The sequence below is a fragment of the Salmo trutta genome, chromosome 14 (assembly GCF_901001165.1).
Source record: "Salmo trutta chromosome 14, fSalTru1.1, whole genome shotgun sequence".
In the NCBI taxonomy this organism is placed as follows: domain Eukaryota; kingdom Metazoa; phylum Chordata; class Actinopteri; order Salmoniformes; family Salmonidae; genus Salmo; species Salmo trutta.
Window position 1 is genome coordinate 10,628,567 of NC_042970.1, and position 19,053 is coordinate 10,647,619.

The 19,053-nt window shown below is 43.1% G+C and overlaps 1 protein-coding gene across 1 annotated transcript in view; it reads right to left on the reverse strand.

Annotated features, from left to right (window-relative positions):
• Positions 1-5,249: 5,249 nt before the first annotated feature.
• Positions 5,250-19,053, reverse strand: part of LOC115207379 (interleukin-17 receptor D) — a 44,857-nt gene continuing 31,053 nt past the window's right edge. Inside the window, exons 3-14 of the mRNA XM_029774416.1 lie at positions 18,341-18,466; positions 14,107-14,225; positions 13,746-13,866; positions 13,008-13,052; positions 12,617-12,768; positions 11,134-11,199; positions 10,917-10,971; positions 10,452-10,562; positions 10,042-10,226; positions 9,466-9,640; positions 7,220-8,116; positions 5,250-6,121 (exon numbers count right to left, since the gene is read on the reverse strand). Of these exons, the coding sequence (XP_029630276.1) occupies positions 5,988-6,121; positions 7,220-8,116; positions 9,466-9,640; positions 10,042-10,226; positions 10,452-10,562; positions 10,917-10,971; positions 11,134-11,199; positions 12,617-12,768; positions 13,008-13,052; positions 13,746-13,866; positions 14,107-14,225; positions 18,341-18,466 (2,186 nt within the window). The 3' untranslated portion in view covers positions 5,250-5,987. The remainder of the gene's footprint in view (positions 6,122-7,219; positions 8,117-9,465; positions 9,641-10,041; positions 10,227-10,451; positions 10,563-10,916; positions 10,972-11,133; positions 11,200-12,616; positions 12,769-13,007; positions 13,053-13,745; positions 13,867-14,106; positions 14,226-18,340; positions 18,467-19,053) is intronic.

Consider the following 19,053-nt stretch of genomic DNA (forward strand, 5'->3'; position numbering starts at 1 on the left):
CACAGGAACACAGATTATGGTCCACTGTGGAGTTGTGTCGCGGCTCCGAGCACCGCCCATAAACAGTGTATGTTTGTGTGTGTGACCGAAGTGGTTTTTTTTTTACAGTGAGATAATACAGTACAGTGCACACCATGGGACATTACATTCGTAAATAGCCTACAGGAAGTGTAGTCATCGGTGTGATTTCTAATCCGCTCTTTACTCCAATTTTCTCTTATGAATAGTACATTATATTCACCACTGGAAGCTAATCTACACCATCTAAAAAGGAAGATTAATAACGGTTAATACACTTTCCATATTGCTACTGAATTTAAGCGTGACTGTCAGTCCTAATGAAAGCCATACTGTTTATAATAGACAAACATGTGACTTCATTTGTAGGTTGGAGGAAATATGACTGTGTAAAGCTTTTACAAAGGTTTACTTCTATCCCAAACATTATGACACCACATGTGACAGTTACTGAAACATGAAATAATAGGACACATTGTATAATAACTGCCGGTGTGTATCTTGACCTGGACCTTGGATTTACAATACACGTGCAAGTGCACTTGGCCCAGAGCCCCAGTCACCTCTGCCGGTCACCTCTGCAGAGTCCCGGCTTTAACAAGGCGAATATCCATTTTAACTCCTCCTCCACATTTACTGGTTTGGTTGAACAGTGCAGAAGAAAGAACCTCCACCGACAGTTTTTTTCTTCATCTTTTCAAGACCGGTATGTAGGGTGAGAGATCATCGCGGATTGTCGGGGAGCCGGAAGATAATTAGAAATAATATGTAGACTGCAAATTGACCGCAAGAAGACCAAACATATCTAATATTTGACAACAAAAAATTCAAACCATGCTGACATTTTTCAAAGAAAAAATGTATAAATAATACACATATACATACACACACACATACACATATATATATATATATATATATATATATATATATATATATATACATACATACATACATACATACATACATACATACATACACACACACACACACACACACATTTGAATCTTTTGTTTTTCTCATTTACCTACTGCATGGCACACAAGCCATGTCTCAATTGTCTCAAGGCTTGAAATTCCTTCTTTAACCTGTCTTTCGCCTTCATCTACACTGATCGAAGTGGATTTAACAAGTGACATCAATAAGGGATCATAGCTTTGACGTGGATTCACGTAGTCAGTCTATGTCATGGAAAGAGCAAGTGTTCCTAATGTTTTCTACACTCAGTGTAATATACATATATATTTATTGCTCAGAAAACTTGAAGTGCCAAATAAAACCACAGCGTGCTGCCAGCTGGGGAACCCTGATGTAGGGGATCTAGTTTCAGGCGTTTCTTTAATGCCTGCTACCTAAGGTTATATGTATTGTACAGGGAAATCAGTTACTCACTCAATTGGTCTACCACTTCAATTTACACTTCAACTGGGAACATATCAAATATACGTCTCTGTTTCCAAATAAAGAATGTAAATGATATTGTAACAGATTGTGTTCTTCATGTTTAGTTTTTGAGCAGGAAAAAACATTTCGTTTCGTGGAGCCATCATTCCAAGTCTCTTCTCCTTGACCTGGTTGTCCGAGGCTAGAATCAAAGTTTTCAATATTAAAAATATTGAATAAAAAAAACTTTATTTCAATTTATCTTTATTTCCTACATTAGAGTACTATAAAACAGTACACTGTATTTATATAATGTATAAAAAAAACGAAGAATATAAAAACTATACAAAACTGGAATAAAACAGATTTTATTTTTTAACTACTTTTGCATATTTACAAAGCTCTGTAAAAAAATGACTGGCACTGAAAACATTGTTAGAACATACAGTGCATTCGGAAAGTATTCAGACCCCTTGACCGTTTACACATTTTGTTATGTTACAGCCTTATTCTAAAATTGATTCAATTGTTTTTTTCCCCTCATCAAATCTACACACAATACTCCATAATGCCAAAGCAAAAATAAGTTTTTCGAAAATGGTCCAAATGTATTAAAAATTAAAAATGGAAATATCACATTTACGTAAGTATTCAGACCCTTTACTAAGTACTTTGTTGACGCACATTTGGCAGTGATTACAAAATTGAGTCTTCTTGGGTATGACACTACAAGCTTGGCACACCTGTATTTGGGGAGTTTCTCCCATTCTCCCAGTCGCTGCACAGCTATTTTAAGGTCTCTCCAGAGATGTTTGATCAGTGCTGCAGATAAGGTTGTCCTTCTGGAAAGTTCTCCCATCTCCACAGATTAACTCTGGAGCTCTGTTAGAGTGACCATTGGGTTCTTGGTCACCTCCCTGACCAAGGCCCTTCTCCCCCGATTGCTCAGTTTGGCCGGGCGGCCAGCTCTAAGAAGAGGCTTGGCGGTTCCAAACTGCTTCCATTTAAGAATGATGGAGGCCAGTGTTCTTGGGGACCTTCAATACTTCCCCAGGTCTGTGCCTTGACACAATCCTGTCTCAGAGCTCTATGGACAATTCCTTCGACCTCATGGCTTTATTTTTGCTCTGGCATGCACTGTCAAGGTGTGTGCCTTTCCAAATCATGTCCAAGCAATTGAATTTACCACAGGTGGACTCCAATGAAGTTGTAGAAACATCTCAAGGATGAACAATGGAAACAGGATGCACCTGAACTCAATTTCGACTCTTATAGCAAAGGGGCTGAATACTTATGTAAATAAGGTATTTCTGTTTTTTATTTTCTGTACATTTCTAAAAACCTGTTTTCACTTTGTCATTACGGGGTATTGTGTGTAGATTGATGACCACATTTGTTAATTTAATCCATTTTAGAATACGGCTGTAACGTTAACAAAATGGGGAAAAAGTCAAGGGGTCTGAATACTTTCCGAATGCGCTGTATACTGAAGACTCCATAAGGCTGAATTTGATTTTTCTCTTTAAGAGTTGAATAACAGTATATTTCCCAAGTTTCAAATAAAGGCATTTAGTTTATGAAATTGCTCCTAAAATGGACACCCCTGTCCACTCCTCTGAGTGAGACAAAAAAATGCAGAACTGCTGTTGTCAAATATATGATCAAAGAGTGTGGGTACTCCTGGGGCGGTGACCAGGCTTTCTCCAAGCTCTGATGCTGCTGATGGCCATTAGTAGTCAACCAAACTTACTAACTGCCTGGTACTCAGCACTCTATTGTCCCTCTAATCACTCTGACATCAATGCAAATGTAATCAAACACTTTTTGAGAGCCCATGAGCTCCTGTTGCGCAACATTTCTCTAGGCTATGCAATTGCGAGAGAAAACAGAGGATCACATCAGCTTTCTATAGCCTAGGCCTACTATATTTATTTCTCATTCTCATTTATTTTGCTTATCTTTACAACAGGAGTATAGCCTACCTGGCTGGAATGAAAATAAAGCACACAGGGAAAAGTGTCCTCCATTCGTTATTTAATAGACGATATGTATCTTTCCCCCTGCTGACCCTGTTTCGATGCATGATAATGATCCATTCTAAATCAAAACAAATTTCACACATATATTATTTAGTTTATGTAAAGACAAGATTAAATCAAGAATAGTCTGATGGGTGACAATATTAGCCTATCACTAATATTGATAGGCTAATATTGCAAGAAACAATGTATTTTTTTTGTAACTTTTTCTAATCATAGTCACACACCTCATGTAGCCTAGCCCATAGGCCTATATGTTTTGATAAGGTTTCTATCCCAACTAAAGTGGCCAAATAATTTCTTAAAATGAAGCACATTAATCTGCTTTACAAGGGGTGGAGAGCCTAACTGGTATATATAAGCAGCACGTGAGTTTCAAGTTTGGGGAAGAAAATTTTCACAATAAAAATGCACCTTTATAATAAAAGCATTACATGCATAATAGTATTTGAAAGTCACTTTTGATAATGGTGTTTTCCCGCTAATGGAACATACCGCTTATAGCCTACTGCCATGTGCGCATTTCTGCGTTTATAATGTGAAGAAATAGCCTAATAGTTTATCACATTTTAAGCTAAATGTTCTGATCTGTTGCGTCAGTCTCATCGCGTAAATTTGTTTTTGTGATGCTAGTGGTTGTATTAATTTGGGATCTATCGCATTCCACAACTGTCCTAGACTATGTTTGGAATATTTATTTCTCGCAAAGAATAGAATAGGTTGACTTTTGTACTATGGGGGATAGTAGATTGACATAGGCTAGTGCTTTTGCTGTTCGTTATGCCTACTCATCTTGTTGGTTGACAAAAAGTAAACGTGGACAGTTCTTCCAATATGTTCAATATGTACCTCGGAATTGGATAAGGACGCGCGCAGTTGTGTACCCGAAGTGTCTGTCTTCACTTGTAGCCTGTGAGAAAGACCTGAGCCATGTGAGTGAGAGGTGCTTCGAAGCATGTAGCAATCAGGGAGAAAGGAACAACGGGTACAGGCCGCAAAATGCCGCCGTGAAAATTCTAGGCATTATCAAGTGCTTGTCAAATTGTGAATGAGAAACTGATATATTGTCTACAACCTGCGCAAAAAAACAAAACAGAGCTCATGCCTTTCAAGCGACTTTTTTCTAATCATCATTAGTGTCATCATGCAGCCTTACAATGTATTAAACATCAAAACATATAGCCCAACGTTTGTAGAACAACTAAAGTTAATAACATGAATAACTTTAAATTAAGCATATAGGAAGTACCTATTTATTTATTAACCACTCAACACAGATTACACGCATGTGCGCACTCCCTCAAATCGTTTGGAGAAAATATCCTTTCTATTTTATTCAGCTTGTTCAATTGTACTCTTCATAATATAAAATAATGCCACGGAATTCTAACCAAATCTTGTTTGCTAAATGAACGAGTGTAGCCCACAGCCGTTTGCCATAGCCAGATCAGGACCTAACATGAGGACAACCAACTCAGAGTATGCTATTCTGTTCTTCTGAAATAGACTACATTTTCTTCATATCATGCTTCTTTAGACCTGTCTAAAATAAATAATGGATTTATTGTGAAGGTGTTGGCTTTATTACATGGATTTATTAGACTTTTTAAAATGTAGATGATCCAAATGTCAACATCAGTGGCTTGTAGGCAATGTGTGGAAGCCAGGAGATGCTAAATGTGTTTATGTGAATTGACAGTCAATTACCGTGAGACCGACAGTTATTTGCTTGACAATCACCGGCTGATGAAATGTCATGACCGCCACAGCCCTAGGTACTCCCAATTTATCTGATCTCTTACACAAGAGTTGTCAAACCTTTTCTGTTAGTAAAACAAATTGGTGAAAACTACATTAAAAAAAACAAGTAAAAGTGTTTTTACACACAATTTCAGCACCTTGTATCCTTAAAAAGTAATTTCATATTTCATAATTTTCAATAAATTAAAATGAAGTAACAAACCAACTCAAAAGAGCATGGTCATCACCACTGGCTCACGGAATTGTCCCAGTTAGAAACACACTACATCTGGTGTTGAAGTCGCATATCTTTTGTTCAAGCCCAGCACTAACACACCTAATTCAAGTAATCAAAGGTTGATGATTATTCGAGGAGTTGAAGCAGGTGTGTTAGTGAACTAGTAACCTGGTATGGGATGTTTCAAAGGGAAGAGCTGGCCTAGTCTAAAAATAAACACCTTTAGACCACTAACAAATACAGGACAGCGCTGCAAAACAACATACAACCACTTGATTAAATAACGCCTTGCCTTCACACAACTTAGAACGTTCACAAAACCCTCTGTGTTCTAAAACAATGACATCATCATTCCTCAGTGTTCTATCAGCCACAAGTCCACAGAGATTCCAAAGCGGATGACATCACTGACATCCATGGGCTTGGTTACCGTACACTGTTCATTTGGGATCCAATGTTTTAGATAGCTAGTACAACTCAGGATGATGGTCTGTATCAAGGCAGTGTCATTGAAGGCAGTAAAGTGTCTTTATGCGTGTCCAGGTAATGTAAAGTTGTTGTTCCGTTCACTACAAGGGAGGAACAGGGACAGGAGGGAGCCCCAGTCCTTCAGACTGCTTTAGATGGTGTTGGTGGAGCTCAGCTTTACAGATGGTTGCCATGGCACAGCGCAGAGAGCTGACAGCAGGTGGCTCCTCATCACCTGGAGACACACAAGATGAAGAGATATTCAGCAACTTCTGGAGGCACAACAAACATAATTCAACACAAATGACGTCACTTTAGCAACAGGCCATGGGCCAGATGTAAAATACAGTACTTTAAAATACAATTTATTAGTAGCACAGCTGTTTCAACTAATCAAGGGCTTGATGATTAGTTGAACATGTTGATTCAGGTGTGCTAGTGGTGGAACAGAGAAAGGGGTGGGAATTAATACCCAGTCGGTATTAGATAGAACGTCATGGCCTCCACCCGCCTGTGGGGAAAACAACCTGTGGTTACCTAGGTTACTCCATTGGCTCACAGCAAAACCTTTTTTTCAAACACACTTTTTTTGTTGTCTTCTTGTTTCAGTTAATTACAAAATTATATTTAAGAAAAGTCCAACATGTCAAAAGATTACTTTTCAACATTGCCTGCTCCTGAGTGTTCTCACTACTTATAAAAACATAATATTGCCCCTTTTCATGACGGGGATAGCAGCCACGTGAGTGAGTGAGGCTCCATTTCCCTACCTGGGTGCGTTGCGAATCGTAGGTCAGGATTTATGACCTGGTTACATGTACATTGAACAACAAAGCAGCTTTTCAGCATGTTTTGTTTTTTCTTTAATATAAAAAAAATAAATAATAATACATCGACAAAGAAGTTGGATCTTTTACAATGGGGGTCAATGGGAAAGAATGTTTGTTTTCCCCAATTTGTCGGCGTGGGCGAGGGGAATTGATTCTTATAAATATGGACTCTGTGTACAAAACAATTCTGTGAAATGACCAGGAGTCCCTCAGGAGTGGATTGAGAAACTCTGTTATGATGTCAGTCTGACTGAATCATCTCCGATTCAAATTAGATGACTCATTGACAATCGGACCCATGGTTCATTATCAGTCCTGCTGTATTTGAATGTGAAAATGTCATAATAATTTTTGCCATTTTTAGGCAATGGGCTTTAAATCTGACTCATTCACAATCTGATTTATGATTCATGACCACATATGGAAGTTATGTTTCATGACTATTAGTATGTGAAAATGACATACAACATCCTTTTAGGCATTTTTAGTCATTGGTCTCTTACCCAGTCCGGAAGAAGATGATTCGCTTTCGGCCAGTGAGGAGGAGTCAGCCTGGTCAGGTGACAGGCCCTCCATGAGGGGGATGGACAGCTCAGAGGAAGGCACTGACGAATCATAGATCCCAGAGTCCCTGGGCATCTCTGGAGGACTGGCCGAGCCGTCCCCAGCCTGGGCAGGGACCACAGGCCTCAGAGACCCCAGACCCAGAGGACCCAGACCAGATGAGGCCCCCGACAGCCCCCCGATCTCCCCCTGAGAGAGGCTGGAGCCGGGCCTAGGCCCCACAGGTCTGTCCAGGGAGCAGTGGGCCAGACTGAGGTTGGGTGGGAGAGACGTGAGCAGCACATTCCTCTTCAGAGTACCCTCACTTTCTGATGGCAACTTAAACAGAACCTCATTGAGCACCAGCCCAGAGTCAAACTTATCCATGTGAGGTGATGATGACGAAGACGTTCCGGCGGCATCACGCTGCTTCGGAGGCGGGGCTGGGGGGGCAGGCATCAGCTGCCTCTCGAACCAATCAGGCTCCAGAGAAATGTGCTGGTGCATGTTACAGATGGCTACGTATAGAGACCGTCCCGACTTGCTCCGGAAGTAGTTCCTCTTGCTGATGTTGAGAGGCTGCGGTTCGCGCTCCAGTAAACTGAGCTGTCGAGAGTGGAGGAGGCTGAACATCTGAGGGAGCTGATCCATGAGCTTGAACTTGGGAGCCAGGCTCAGCACAGTGGGGACATCACTCTCGTGGGAGTAGTCGAAGTAGATGGCCATGAAACGAGACAGGTCCTGGTCTTTCTGGCAACCCTCGCGAAGCTTCTCTGCGATCATTGCCACGGCAACGATGAAGAGCTCTGCTCCATTTGCAGCTGCCGCTGCTGCTCCACCACCTGCTGCTCCACCACCTGCTCCAAAACAAACCCAATGGACATAAGTCAGTGACTTTGTGCCATCCTTACATTTTGGTCATTTAGCAGAAGTTCTTATCCAGAGCATTGTTGGGGGTAATGCAATACATATAACCCGTTAGAGTATTCAGATTACATTTTTGTGGTAATGAGTAACCTAATACATTAGTTTGTCAATTTAAGAAATCAGTTACTTAGTTACTTTTACAATATTATTTCCCTTTTTCTTTGTTGACGCAAATACAGCATGAACATTGTGGCGGGTATCTGGCATGTTAGCTGGTAGATAGCTAGCGAGATGGCAGAGACAATAGCCTTTATTGTGGAAGTATTTGCATTACTTTGAATTGGTAGAAGAAAAGGACAGATGGTACTTGACTGACGATAATTGCAGGATTCACACGCAAACACAGGATCATCAGGTTCAGGTGAATGCCCCAATTACTGTCTGCTAATGAAGCAAACACCTTAGTTAGGTGATCAAGTTATGCTCAGTTGATAAGAACGGACATTTCTCCAGCTCCGTCTTCACGATAAATATAAAGAAAAGGGCACTACAATTACACAATGTGATCGTGTAGTTTTAGATCTCTCTGGCCAGTTCGTATCTGTGTGTAAAACAGATTCGTGGCCAGTTGTATTTATTTGAGCTCTCTTTTTACTGGGCAGTTGGTTATATATGCATTTACTCATGTGTGCATAATTCAACAAAATCATTTATATTAAGTATTGTAAAGGATATATTGCATCTGTCATTATTAGTTGAGTTGGTAGCCCAGAGTAGCCCAGAGTTAGAATAGGCTACTGGCGGTTAACTATAATACAGCCCATTTAAAGGTGGTGTGCGCCCTCTACTGGGCATAAAAATGAATGACCAAGGTATCTTCAGAGGGTTTTTTGTATTTGGTAATGCAAAAGTAATGTAACAAGTTACTTTTCATAAAAGTAACATTCCCCAACACTGATCCAGAGCGATTTACATTCAGTGCATTTAACTAAGGTAGGTAAAACAGGTAGAGCCAGGTAACCTAGAGGTTAAGAGTGGTTAGGAGTGAATCCCTGAGCCTGCAAGGTGAACACTTTTGAGCAAGGCAGTTAACCCCCAACAACAACTGCTCCCTGGGCGCCGATGACGTGGCACAAGGCATCCCCCTGCACCTCTCTGATTCAGAGGGGTTGGGTTAAATGCAGAAGACACATTTCGGTTGAATGCATTCAGTTGAGCAACTGACTAGGTATGCCCTTTCCCTAAAACAACCACAACTTGCAATGAAATGTATGAACCGGATGTATATTATTTTTTGTTCAACTGTCAAATAAATGAAATCAATCAATCAATCAAACACCTCCAGGGCAAGTTCTGGCTGGTGATTTCCCTCTGCGGGTTTTCTTCTCTACGTAGTACTTGAGGCCCTTGGAGCAGACAGTGATGATGTAGTGAGCCTCGTCTATCTGCCGGCTCAGCCAGGACATCTGGCCCTCCTTACAGATCTGCAGGTGCTCCCATAGGTCCAGAGTCACCTAAGACACAATACACAGGATCAAAGTGGTATGTGGTGTTATAACAGGTGTAATAACATCACCTCTAGGAATAATTCAATCACAGACAGCAATAGTCAGGCAACGATTGCATATTCATATTATTATCATTTTTATGGATTATTACTACAGAATACTAAACTATTCTTGAGTATGTACTGGGGTATTCCTCTACTACTAGTAGTAATTCGACTACTAGCCAGCAGGTGTCACACAACCCACATTCCAGACTTTCAAGCTTCTGCCATGTAGTCAGTTCACATTCAATTCCCTGGCCTGAGCCAACCCTCAGGTAACCCTTAATAGAGCTAAACTAAGGAGCTATAATCTAGATAAGGGGTTTGGTGCTCCAATGAGCATTATTTCTGAAGCTTAGTGCCTACCTCACAGCCACAGAAGTCCTGGAGGAAGAAGGCGAAGCTCTGTATGACAGCGAGGTGTTTGGGGCAGTCCTTAGTGGAATAGCAGACAAACACCTTGGTCCGGGGCCAGGGCCTGTCTGCATTCAGAGCTGTGGTGTGAGACGATGACTCAGAGCTCTCCTCGTCCAGATGGGAGTAGATGTTCTCTGGATGGATGGATGGATAGATGGCATATTAATAAAATATTAATTCCATATAGAAGGGTGAAAGGAAATGCATTGACACAGTAGCACTGGCCTAATCTACTAAACGTCTCATAATGTAAGTAAATGTTGGAATACATTAAAAGTTAGACTCGGTAAACAGACAGAATGGAGACTGAATGTAAAATGACGTGTAGTAATATGAAAACAATGATAAAAGGAATGTACCTTGTTGTTTCTTACGGCACATGACGGTGAAGAGTGTAGCAAAGGCAGAAATTATGACCAGAGGAACAGTGATGGCCATGGCTCTGATAGGACCTGCCCACAGGGAGTGGGCTGGACATTATGGTAGAAATTAGAATAAATAAATTAGAATACATCTCATGAATCTGATAGGACCTGCCCACGGGGAGTGGGCTGGACATTATGGTAGAATGTCCTCCAGTCATCAATCAATCAAATATATTTATAAAGCCCTTCTTACATCAGCTGATGTCACAAAGTGCTGTACAGAAACCCAGCCTAAAACCCCAAACAGCAAGCATTGCAGGTGTAGAAGCACGTCATCCATGCTTATGTCATCCGTGCGTATGTAATGTAATGGGAGTCTAGTAAAAAGTTATTGGTCCACAGAGAAGTGTGAGGCTATGATGGTATCTAGTGTGTCAGTACAGAGGCAAGGAAGCTCACCTTGGCTCACGTGGTACTGGGCCTGTCTCCTGGTGGTGTTGGTGTCATCTCGCAGCTGCAGGACAAAAGATGTCGATAAATATGAGCTGCAGGGATTCTTTATGGTTTAGAATAGTATATCCATAAGCTTTCTTAAGTGTGACTGTATAATAATCATAATATGCTATAGTCACAATCAGGAGAGAATACTGCAGTAGAGGGAGGTGAGAATCCTTACCTCAATCGCATAGGTTCCTGGTATCACATCTTGAAGAACACATGTTGTTTTGGGCAGATTTAACTCCTGTACAAAAAGAGAGTAAAGAAGTGCATGATTATCAATAATCAACCATTTTCAACAGCAGCTACATTTTCCCCCTGAAGGGATGTGTGCACATGTTACCGACTAAATCCATGTTGTTTCTGTGGTGATAATGTCTTCATGTTGAATTTGGTACACAGCTGAGGAGTTTTCTGCATCTATGACGAGGGCTTTAGAATACTAACATAAAGATAGTTTCTTTCCACCTGATGTCCAAATAATCCCATTGTTGATGATATAAGCAGATCCTGTTTCAAACCACAGTGAGAGAAAGGACTTGATAGAACTAGCTGGGGGGGCTTTTCTGCTTTCGTCATTGTTCACAGGCAGAACAACTGTAGGGCTGAGAGAGGACTTGACTGGAAGAAGAAGGGGGGAGATTATAGGTTTTATCTTTCTCTCTCCAACTAAAACAATGCAACGTGTTCTGGCAACATGAGAGAGAAAGCCTCTACTCTCCTCCAGCTCTCCTCCAGCTCTCCTCCAGCTCTCCTCCAGCTCTCCTCCAGCTCTCCTCCAGCCTTGGATAATGACAATCTGTTCTTCTGCTGGGAAAGTCTTCAGGACCTCAGTGGCTCTGACCAGACCTGGCACTCCAACAGGTTAAAGCATATGCTCAAAGTATTTTAAATAAATGTCAAATGCTATTTGAAACAGGTCTGCCTCAGAGTTGTTCTTTCTGTCACTGACAGAGAGAAAGAAAAATAAAAAGAAAGAGAGAGACAGAGAGCGAGTGAGTGAGAGAAACAGAAAGAGCAAGAGAGAGCGAGAGAGAGATAGAAAGAGAGCGAGAGCGGAAAGTATGATAAGTCCATGGATGTCTCCCAGGAGGCCATAGATTGTCAGAGAGAGAGAGGCCCAGCAGGCAGAGGCCTGGTAGAGGAGCCCAAGGCAGCAGACACGTCAACACACCGTGACCATACTACATCCTCCTCAGTGTCTGGGAAACACATTAGGAGCAGTATTCATAAAAATCATCTTAGAGTAGGAGTGCTGATCTATGACCAGGTCCTCCCATTTCCATTTCCTGTATCCAGGCTGTATCACATCCGGCCGTGATTGGGAGTACCATAGGGCAGCGCACAATTGGCCCAGCGTCGTCCGGCTTTGGCCATCATTGTAAATAAGAATTTGTTCTTAACTGACTTGCCTAGTTAAATAAAGGTTAAAATTGTAAAATATAAAAATGTTTTTTAGGGTAGGCATAAGGCAAAACTGATCCTAGATCATCAGCACTTCTACTCTGATGAGCTTGATAAATGCAGGCTAAGATGCAGCTCATCATTGCTTAGTTATCACAGCTCATAAGAATGGCCCTGAGATTTTCCTGACCACACGATCTAAACAAGAAAAGCCTTGAGGCTCTGGAACATACTCATAACATAATTTCCTTCCTTACCGGTTTGCAGCGTTTGAGCCTGAAGGGTCCCTCCTGTCGTAGTTTGTAGTACAGGTAGTAGACGGTGAAGCCGAAGGTGGAGGGGGCGTGGTCAAAGACAACATGGAGGTTGGTGCCCCGCTGAGAGATGTTGAGGGTCTTGGGCTTCCAAACTGATCACAACCACCAGACAGAGAGGAAGGTATGTATATGAGAAAATAGAGGAATGTCTATATCATTGCAATTAATCACAATGCCTTACACTCAACTCCATTACTATGCAATTATAAGGACATTAGTAGGCTATTTACTATGTAAAATATGTTAATACTATGTTGTTGACGTGTTAATAAAGTGTTGTTAACAGCATTACACAGGTATATGAGCAAGTAGATGTACAATGGGGACTCACATGGTTTGCAGACGAGGTTGTCGGGTCCCAGAAGCACTTCACAGGCTGAGAACAAACACACAACAAAAACAAGACATTACAACAGGAGTCTTCATCAACAGTTACACTATAGTTACACTACAGTTACACTCACTACAGTTACACTACAGTTACACTCACTACAGTTACACTACTGTTGCATAACAGTTACACGACTGTTGTACGACTGTTGTACGACTGTTGCACGACTGTTACACTAGTTACATGACTGTTACACTAGTTACATGACTGTTACACTAGCTACATGACTGTTGCACTAGCTACATGACTGTTGCACTTGTTACACGACTGTTACACTTGTTACACGACTGTTACACTACAGTTGCATGACAGTTACACTAGCTACATGACTGTTGCACTTGTTACACGACTGTTACACTACAGTTGCATGACAGTTACACTAATGTTACACTACAGTTACGACTGTTACACGACTGTTAAACTAGTTGCACGACTGTTGCACAACTGTTGCAGTAGTTACATAACTGTTACACTACAGTTACACGACTATACCAATTCACAAGATCATCACTAGGGCTAGGAGTTTTTCCAAAATGAGGGCCTGAAGATTTTCCTCAGTCAGGTTATGTGGCCAGGTAAAACTACTGGCACTCCTGTCTGATTCCCCTTAAAGTTGCCTGTAGTGATTAAACTGTGTTTACGGTCTACAACCTGCAGTTCGAGGAGTGTTTCTCTTACAGTTGGTGCGCAGGAAGGACGGCGGGAAGAAGCTGTCATTCATGAAGGTGGGGAAAGGAACAATCCGGACCATGTAGTCCGTCTCAAAGGCCAGGCCAGGGAAAGGCTGAGAGTTCATCTTCTATCAGGAAATAACAAGGTGAAGGTATACTTCAATCAGCCAGCACTTACAAATAAATTATTACTTCGATTTATTATCAGCAGTCAAAATGGGCGTGTTTCGGTCATCAAGTCTTGTAAGGGCTACAGCGCCCAAATACTTACATCACTTGGAAAGTTGAGCTTTAGTTATTATATTATATTATACCAAGCTAGTTCACACAAAATAAATCCAGTTGGCTGAGTCTGTGCTGTGACTTACCACATTGCTGTAGGAAAAGTTGAGCTGTCGTGGGTCTTTGAGGATCATGTGCTGACACTGCTTCCCCTCTGGGTCCTTATCCTCCAGGTAGACTCTGAAGCCCTTCACATGCTCTATACCTAGACACAATAATATACACCTTCAATACCTGGACGCAACAACAAGTTCAACTTGTATTTGACCCAGAGAGCAATTGGTTTAGCAGGAAAGGAGCATAAAAACAACATATAAAATACACATGGATCACAACGACACACAGTCCTAGTGGAATACAATAAGCTAGTCCATCAAGTCCTAGTGGAATACAATGAGCTAGTCCATCAAGTCCTAGTGGAATACAATGAGCTAGTCCATCAAGTCCTAGTGGAATACAATGAGCTAGTCCATCAAGTCCTAGGGCTGACAGCCATCAATACTACTATACACAGTAAGCCTACTAGTGGTCCACTTTACAGGCAGCACTAAGCAAGCCATAGTTGTCTAATAAGTCAAGTGCTCTGTATCTTGTCAACGACATATCAACAATGTGCTGACAAAAACAAAAAACATCATCAGCATCAACACCACCATCATCATCAACAACAACATATTACCATCGTCCTCCTCAACATCATCATTCCTAGCCTTCTTTCTTCTCTTCCCTGTATTCAAAAGGGAAATGGCCATAGTGGTGAATGAGTGCTTGCACCTGTTAGTCTAAACAGTGGGGGAATCTAAACAGGGAGCCAAAGGGTAAGACCTGGAACTCATGCTGTAGGGGCTGGGCACAGTCAAACAGGATGGAACGGCTGGGCATGGTCAGACAGGATGGAACTCATAGTGTAGGGGCTGGGCACAGTCAGACAGGATGGAACTCATAGTGTAGGGGCTGGGCACAGTCAGACAGGATGGAACGGCTGGGCACGGTCAGACAGGATGGAACTCATAGTGTAGGGGCTGGGCACAGTCAGACAGGATGGAACTCATAGTGTAGGGGCTGGGCACAGTCAGACAGGATGGAACTCATAGTGTAGGGACTGTGCACGGTCAGACAGGATGGAACTCATAGTGTAGGGGCTGGGCACGGTCAGACAGGATGGAACTCATAGTGTAGGGGCTGGGCACGGTCAGACAGGATGGAACTCATAGTGTAGGGGCTGGGCACGGTCAGACAGGATGGAACTCATAGTGTAAGGGCTGGGCACGGTCAGACAGGATGGAACTCATAGTGTAGGGGCTGGGCACAGTCAGACAGGATGGATTCTAACTTCTTCACCAGTTGTCTGTTGTACAGGTCAGACAGGATGGATTCTACATTCCTCCTCCTTGTCTGTAGTACAGGTCAGACAGGATGGATTCTACATTCCTCCTCCTTGTCTGTAGTACAGGTCAGACAGGATGGATTCTACATTCCTCCTCCTTGTCTGTAGTACAGGTCAGTCAGACAGGATGGATTCTACATTCCTCCTCCTTGTCTGTAGTACAGGTCAGTCAGAAAGGATGGAAAACACTGAATAAGGACTGATGAGCGAGGGATTTGGGCCAAAACATGATAAAGGCACAAATAAAGTGAAGAACCATGTAAAGATACACACATTTTACTATCCTTATGGGGTCTTAACATTTATTTCCATTCAAAATCCTATTTTCCCTAACTACTAACCCTTAACCCTAACCACTAAGCATAACCCTAACCCCTAAGCATAACCCTAAAATAGCTTTTGTCCTCGTGGGGATATGGGAAATATCCTCTCTTGGTAGAATTTTCCTTGTTTTACTATCCTTGTGGGGACTTTTGGTGATTTCCGGAACCCACGAGAATAGTAATACAAGCGTGCGCACACACACACACACACACACACACACACACACAAACACACACACGCACGCGAGGTCAGGGCAGGCATCAAACACATTTCGAGACCTTTTTTCTTCCTTTTTATGAGAGACCATAATATGAACCAGCAGGAGAAAGAGTATGTGCCCTGGCAGAGTACTTGACATGGGTTCAAATACTATTTGCAATCTTTCAAATACTTTGAGCATTTGTTTTAATAATAATAATAATACTATATGTGACTTAAATAGCACTTTGCAAGGACCCAAAGTAGCTTTACAATTGTAGAAACTAAACAAACAAAAAAACAGAACAACGCCAGACTAACAACAGGAAGACACAGAAACATAAATCAAAGAGAAGGGAAAGGAAAGGGTGATGTGTCAGTGTCTGAGTGAGTGAGCAGGTGTGTCTTAGCCTGTCTGGAGTGCCAGGTGGGCAGGATTTGCACTTTTAGCACTTCTCGATTGATTCATAGCAACAGGCAAGCTTAAGCAAGCACAGCTACGCTTAATAAATAGATTTGAAATAGCATTTGAACCCAGGTTTGCAGAGGACAGGAGGGAGGGTGTCTGCGTGCCAAGGGAGCATTCCCGTGCCCTTCAAAGTGTGCCAGCGCACCTCCCTGTTAATTATGTTTCTGCTTTATCAGTCCGAGGCAACAGCAGAGGCAGAAAACACACATTCCCTGTGGCTCCTGTTACCTCGATGGGGAGCGGAGGCTCCGTGTGTGTGTGTGTTCAAGCTGAGGAGCTGAAAGAGCCTCCTCTTTCTGGTAGCTGTAACTACACACCTCCTCCTTTCCTCTACCTCCACACAGATACCATCAGCCTCACCGTCAACAGAGAGAGAGAAAGAAAACTGGGAAGAAAAAGCTGTCGGACTGGTTGGGTTGTCTGTCTCCAGGCATGTTTTTGTCCTGGGGCCGGAAGCTTCAGCTCCCTCCCTCCTCTCTCTCCCCCCTTATCCTTTTATTTTCCTCCGTCTATGTGTAACCCTCTACCTGAGCAGTGTCCCAGGGATTAACCCCCGGAGAACAGCAAGCTGCATTGTCCTGAGGATCAGCCAAGGCTTCACGTTACCAAGTTCAATAGCGCCTCAGCAGACGGAAGCAGAGGAGGCCTCCCTTTCTCTTAGTCTTGCTCTCTCTCTGTCACACAGGCACAGATCGCGTGCAAACAGAGACAGTCAAGACAAACACACACGCCAACACACACACATTCCTTCACAGACAAATCACAGCTTTGTTGTGTAGGGTATGGATCTCTTCCCTGTCAGGGGCCTGCTGGGGAAGTAACCTGGGTCTGTGATCAGGACCATCAACACAGGGCTGGGGGAGGTGAACTGGGTCTGTGATCAGGACCATCAACACAGGGCTGGGGGAGGTGAACTGGGTCTGTGATCAGGACCAACAACACAGGGCTGGGGGAGGTAACCCGGGTCTGTGATCAGGACCAACAACACAGGGCTGGGGGAGGTGAACTGGGTCTGTGATCAGGACCAACAACAAAGGGCTGGGGGAGGTGAACTGGGTCTGTGATCAGGACCAACAACACAGGGCTGGGGGAGGTAACCCGGGTCTGTGATCAGGACCAACAACACAGGGCTGGGGGAGGTGAACTGGGTCTGTGATCAGGACCAACAACACAGGGCTGGGGGAGGTAACCTGGGTCTGTGATCAGGACCAACAACACAGGGCTGGGGCAGGTGAACTGGGTCTGTGATCAGGACCAACAACACAGGGCTGGGGGAGGTAACCTGGGTCTGTGATCAGGACCAACAACACAGGGCTGGGGGAGGTAACCTGGGTCTGTGATCAGGACAAGCCCAACACGACAACACAGGGCTTTGAAGATTAGCCTTTTCTCTCTTCTCCTCTCCTCTCCTGTTCCCAAACCTCTTTCCTCTACAAACTCTACTCCCTTCAACCCAGCCTGCCCTGAAATACTGAAGATAAACATAAACCACTCCTGTGTGTCACCAGGCGTAGAAAGCAAACACACACGTGCACATACCAAGGTTTTAAAATGTTATGGTATCTCCCAAATGTAACGTGATCTATCCAAAACAATTTAACAGTAGGTCTACCACTAACTTTTGCACGGGGAACTTTTTCCCTCCCTATGAATGACTGCTCATTTCTAATCACAGAGGGACTTTTTTCATCTCCAGTCCATAACTACTCTAGAAAACAGCTAACTTCATACAATTCCACACATTTTCCCATTGAACAAAGAGAAAAATGTACAGGTTTATAGCTAATTTCATGCCTTACGGGGGATGCTGCGGTGTGTGGTACGCCAGTGAGCATAGCTGTACATACCTCATACCCAGAGGTCCTGGGCATCTACTTTATTTCATCATGGTGAACGTTCTAATTCCATAGACAGTGCAGGTGTAGACGGCTTGGTTACGTACCCAGAGGGCTGCTCATCCAGTGGACCACCACAGCAGCCTCGCTGTCACAGGAGAGGTGGCTGAACGTCACATTGTTCACCTCATAGATGGCATGCTTCCCCAATGGGCTCCAGTTCACAGAGCAATCTGGCAGAGAAGAACAGAGGAGGGAAGAAAGAGGACGTATCACAATTAGACTGTTAAAAGACAGAGAGGAGAGAAGGTTGATGGACATAGTTTTTTTAATCTATTTTCAATTTCAAAACAACCTTTATTAGCAGAAGCAGAAGCCCTTCCGACCTCATCTACCACACAGATAACCCACCTCACACCACAGATCACAACACAACAGAGAGAGAAGAGAAAAACGAGGATCAGAGAGCTCAGAACAGAGAGTATGGTTAAGATGGAGAGTTCAGAACAGAGAGTATGGTTAAGATGGAGAGTTCAGAACAGAGAGTATGGTTAAGATGGAGAGTTCAGAACAGAACAGGGCTCCCTGGGTGAAGGCTGATGGACGGGACTGATGGACGGGAACGGCTGGGTGGGACTGATGGACAGGTGGGTGGGTGAGATTCTCTCTGAGCCAAGCCTGGGGAAGAGAATGTGCAGCCATGCAAGGAGCTGTCCCCTCTGCTCCCATCCCCTCCTCTCTGCTCCCCTCCCCTCCTCTCCTCTCCTCTCTGCTCCCCTCCCCTCCTCTCCTCTCCTCTCTCCCCTCCTCTCTGCTCCCC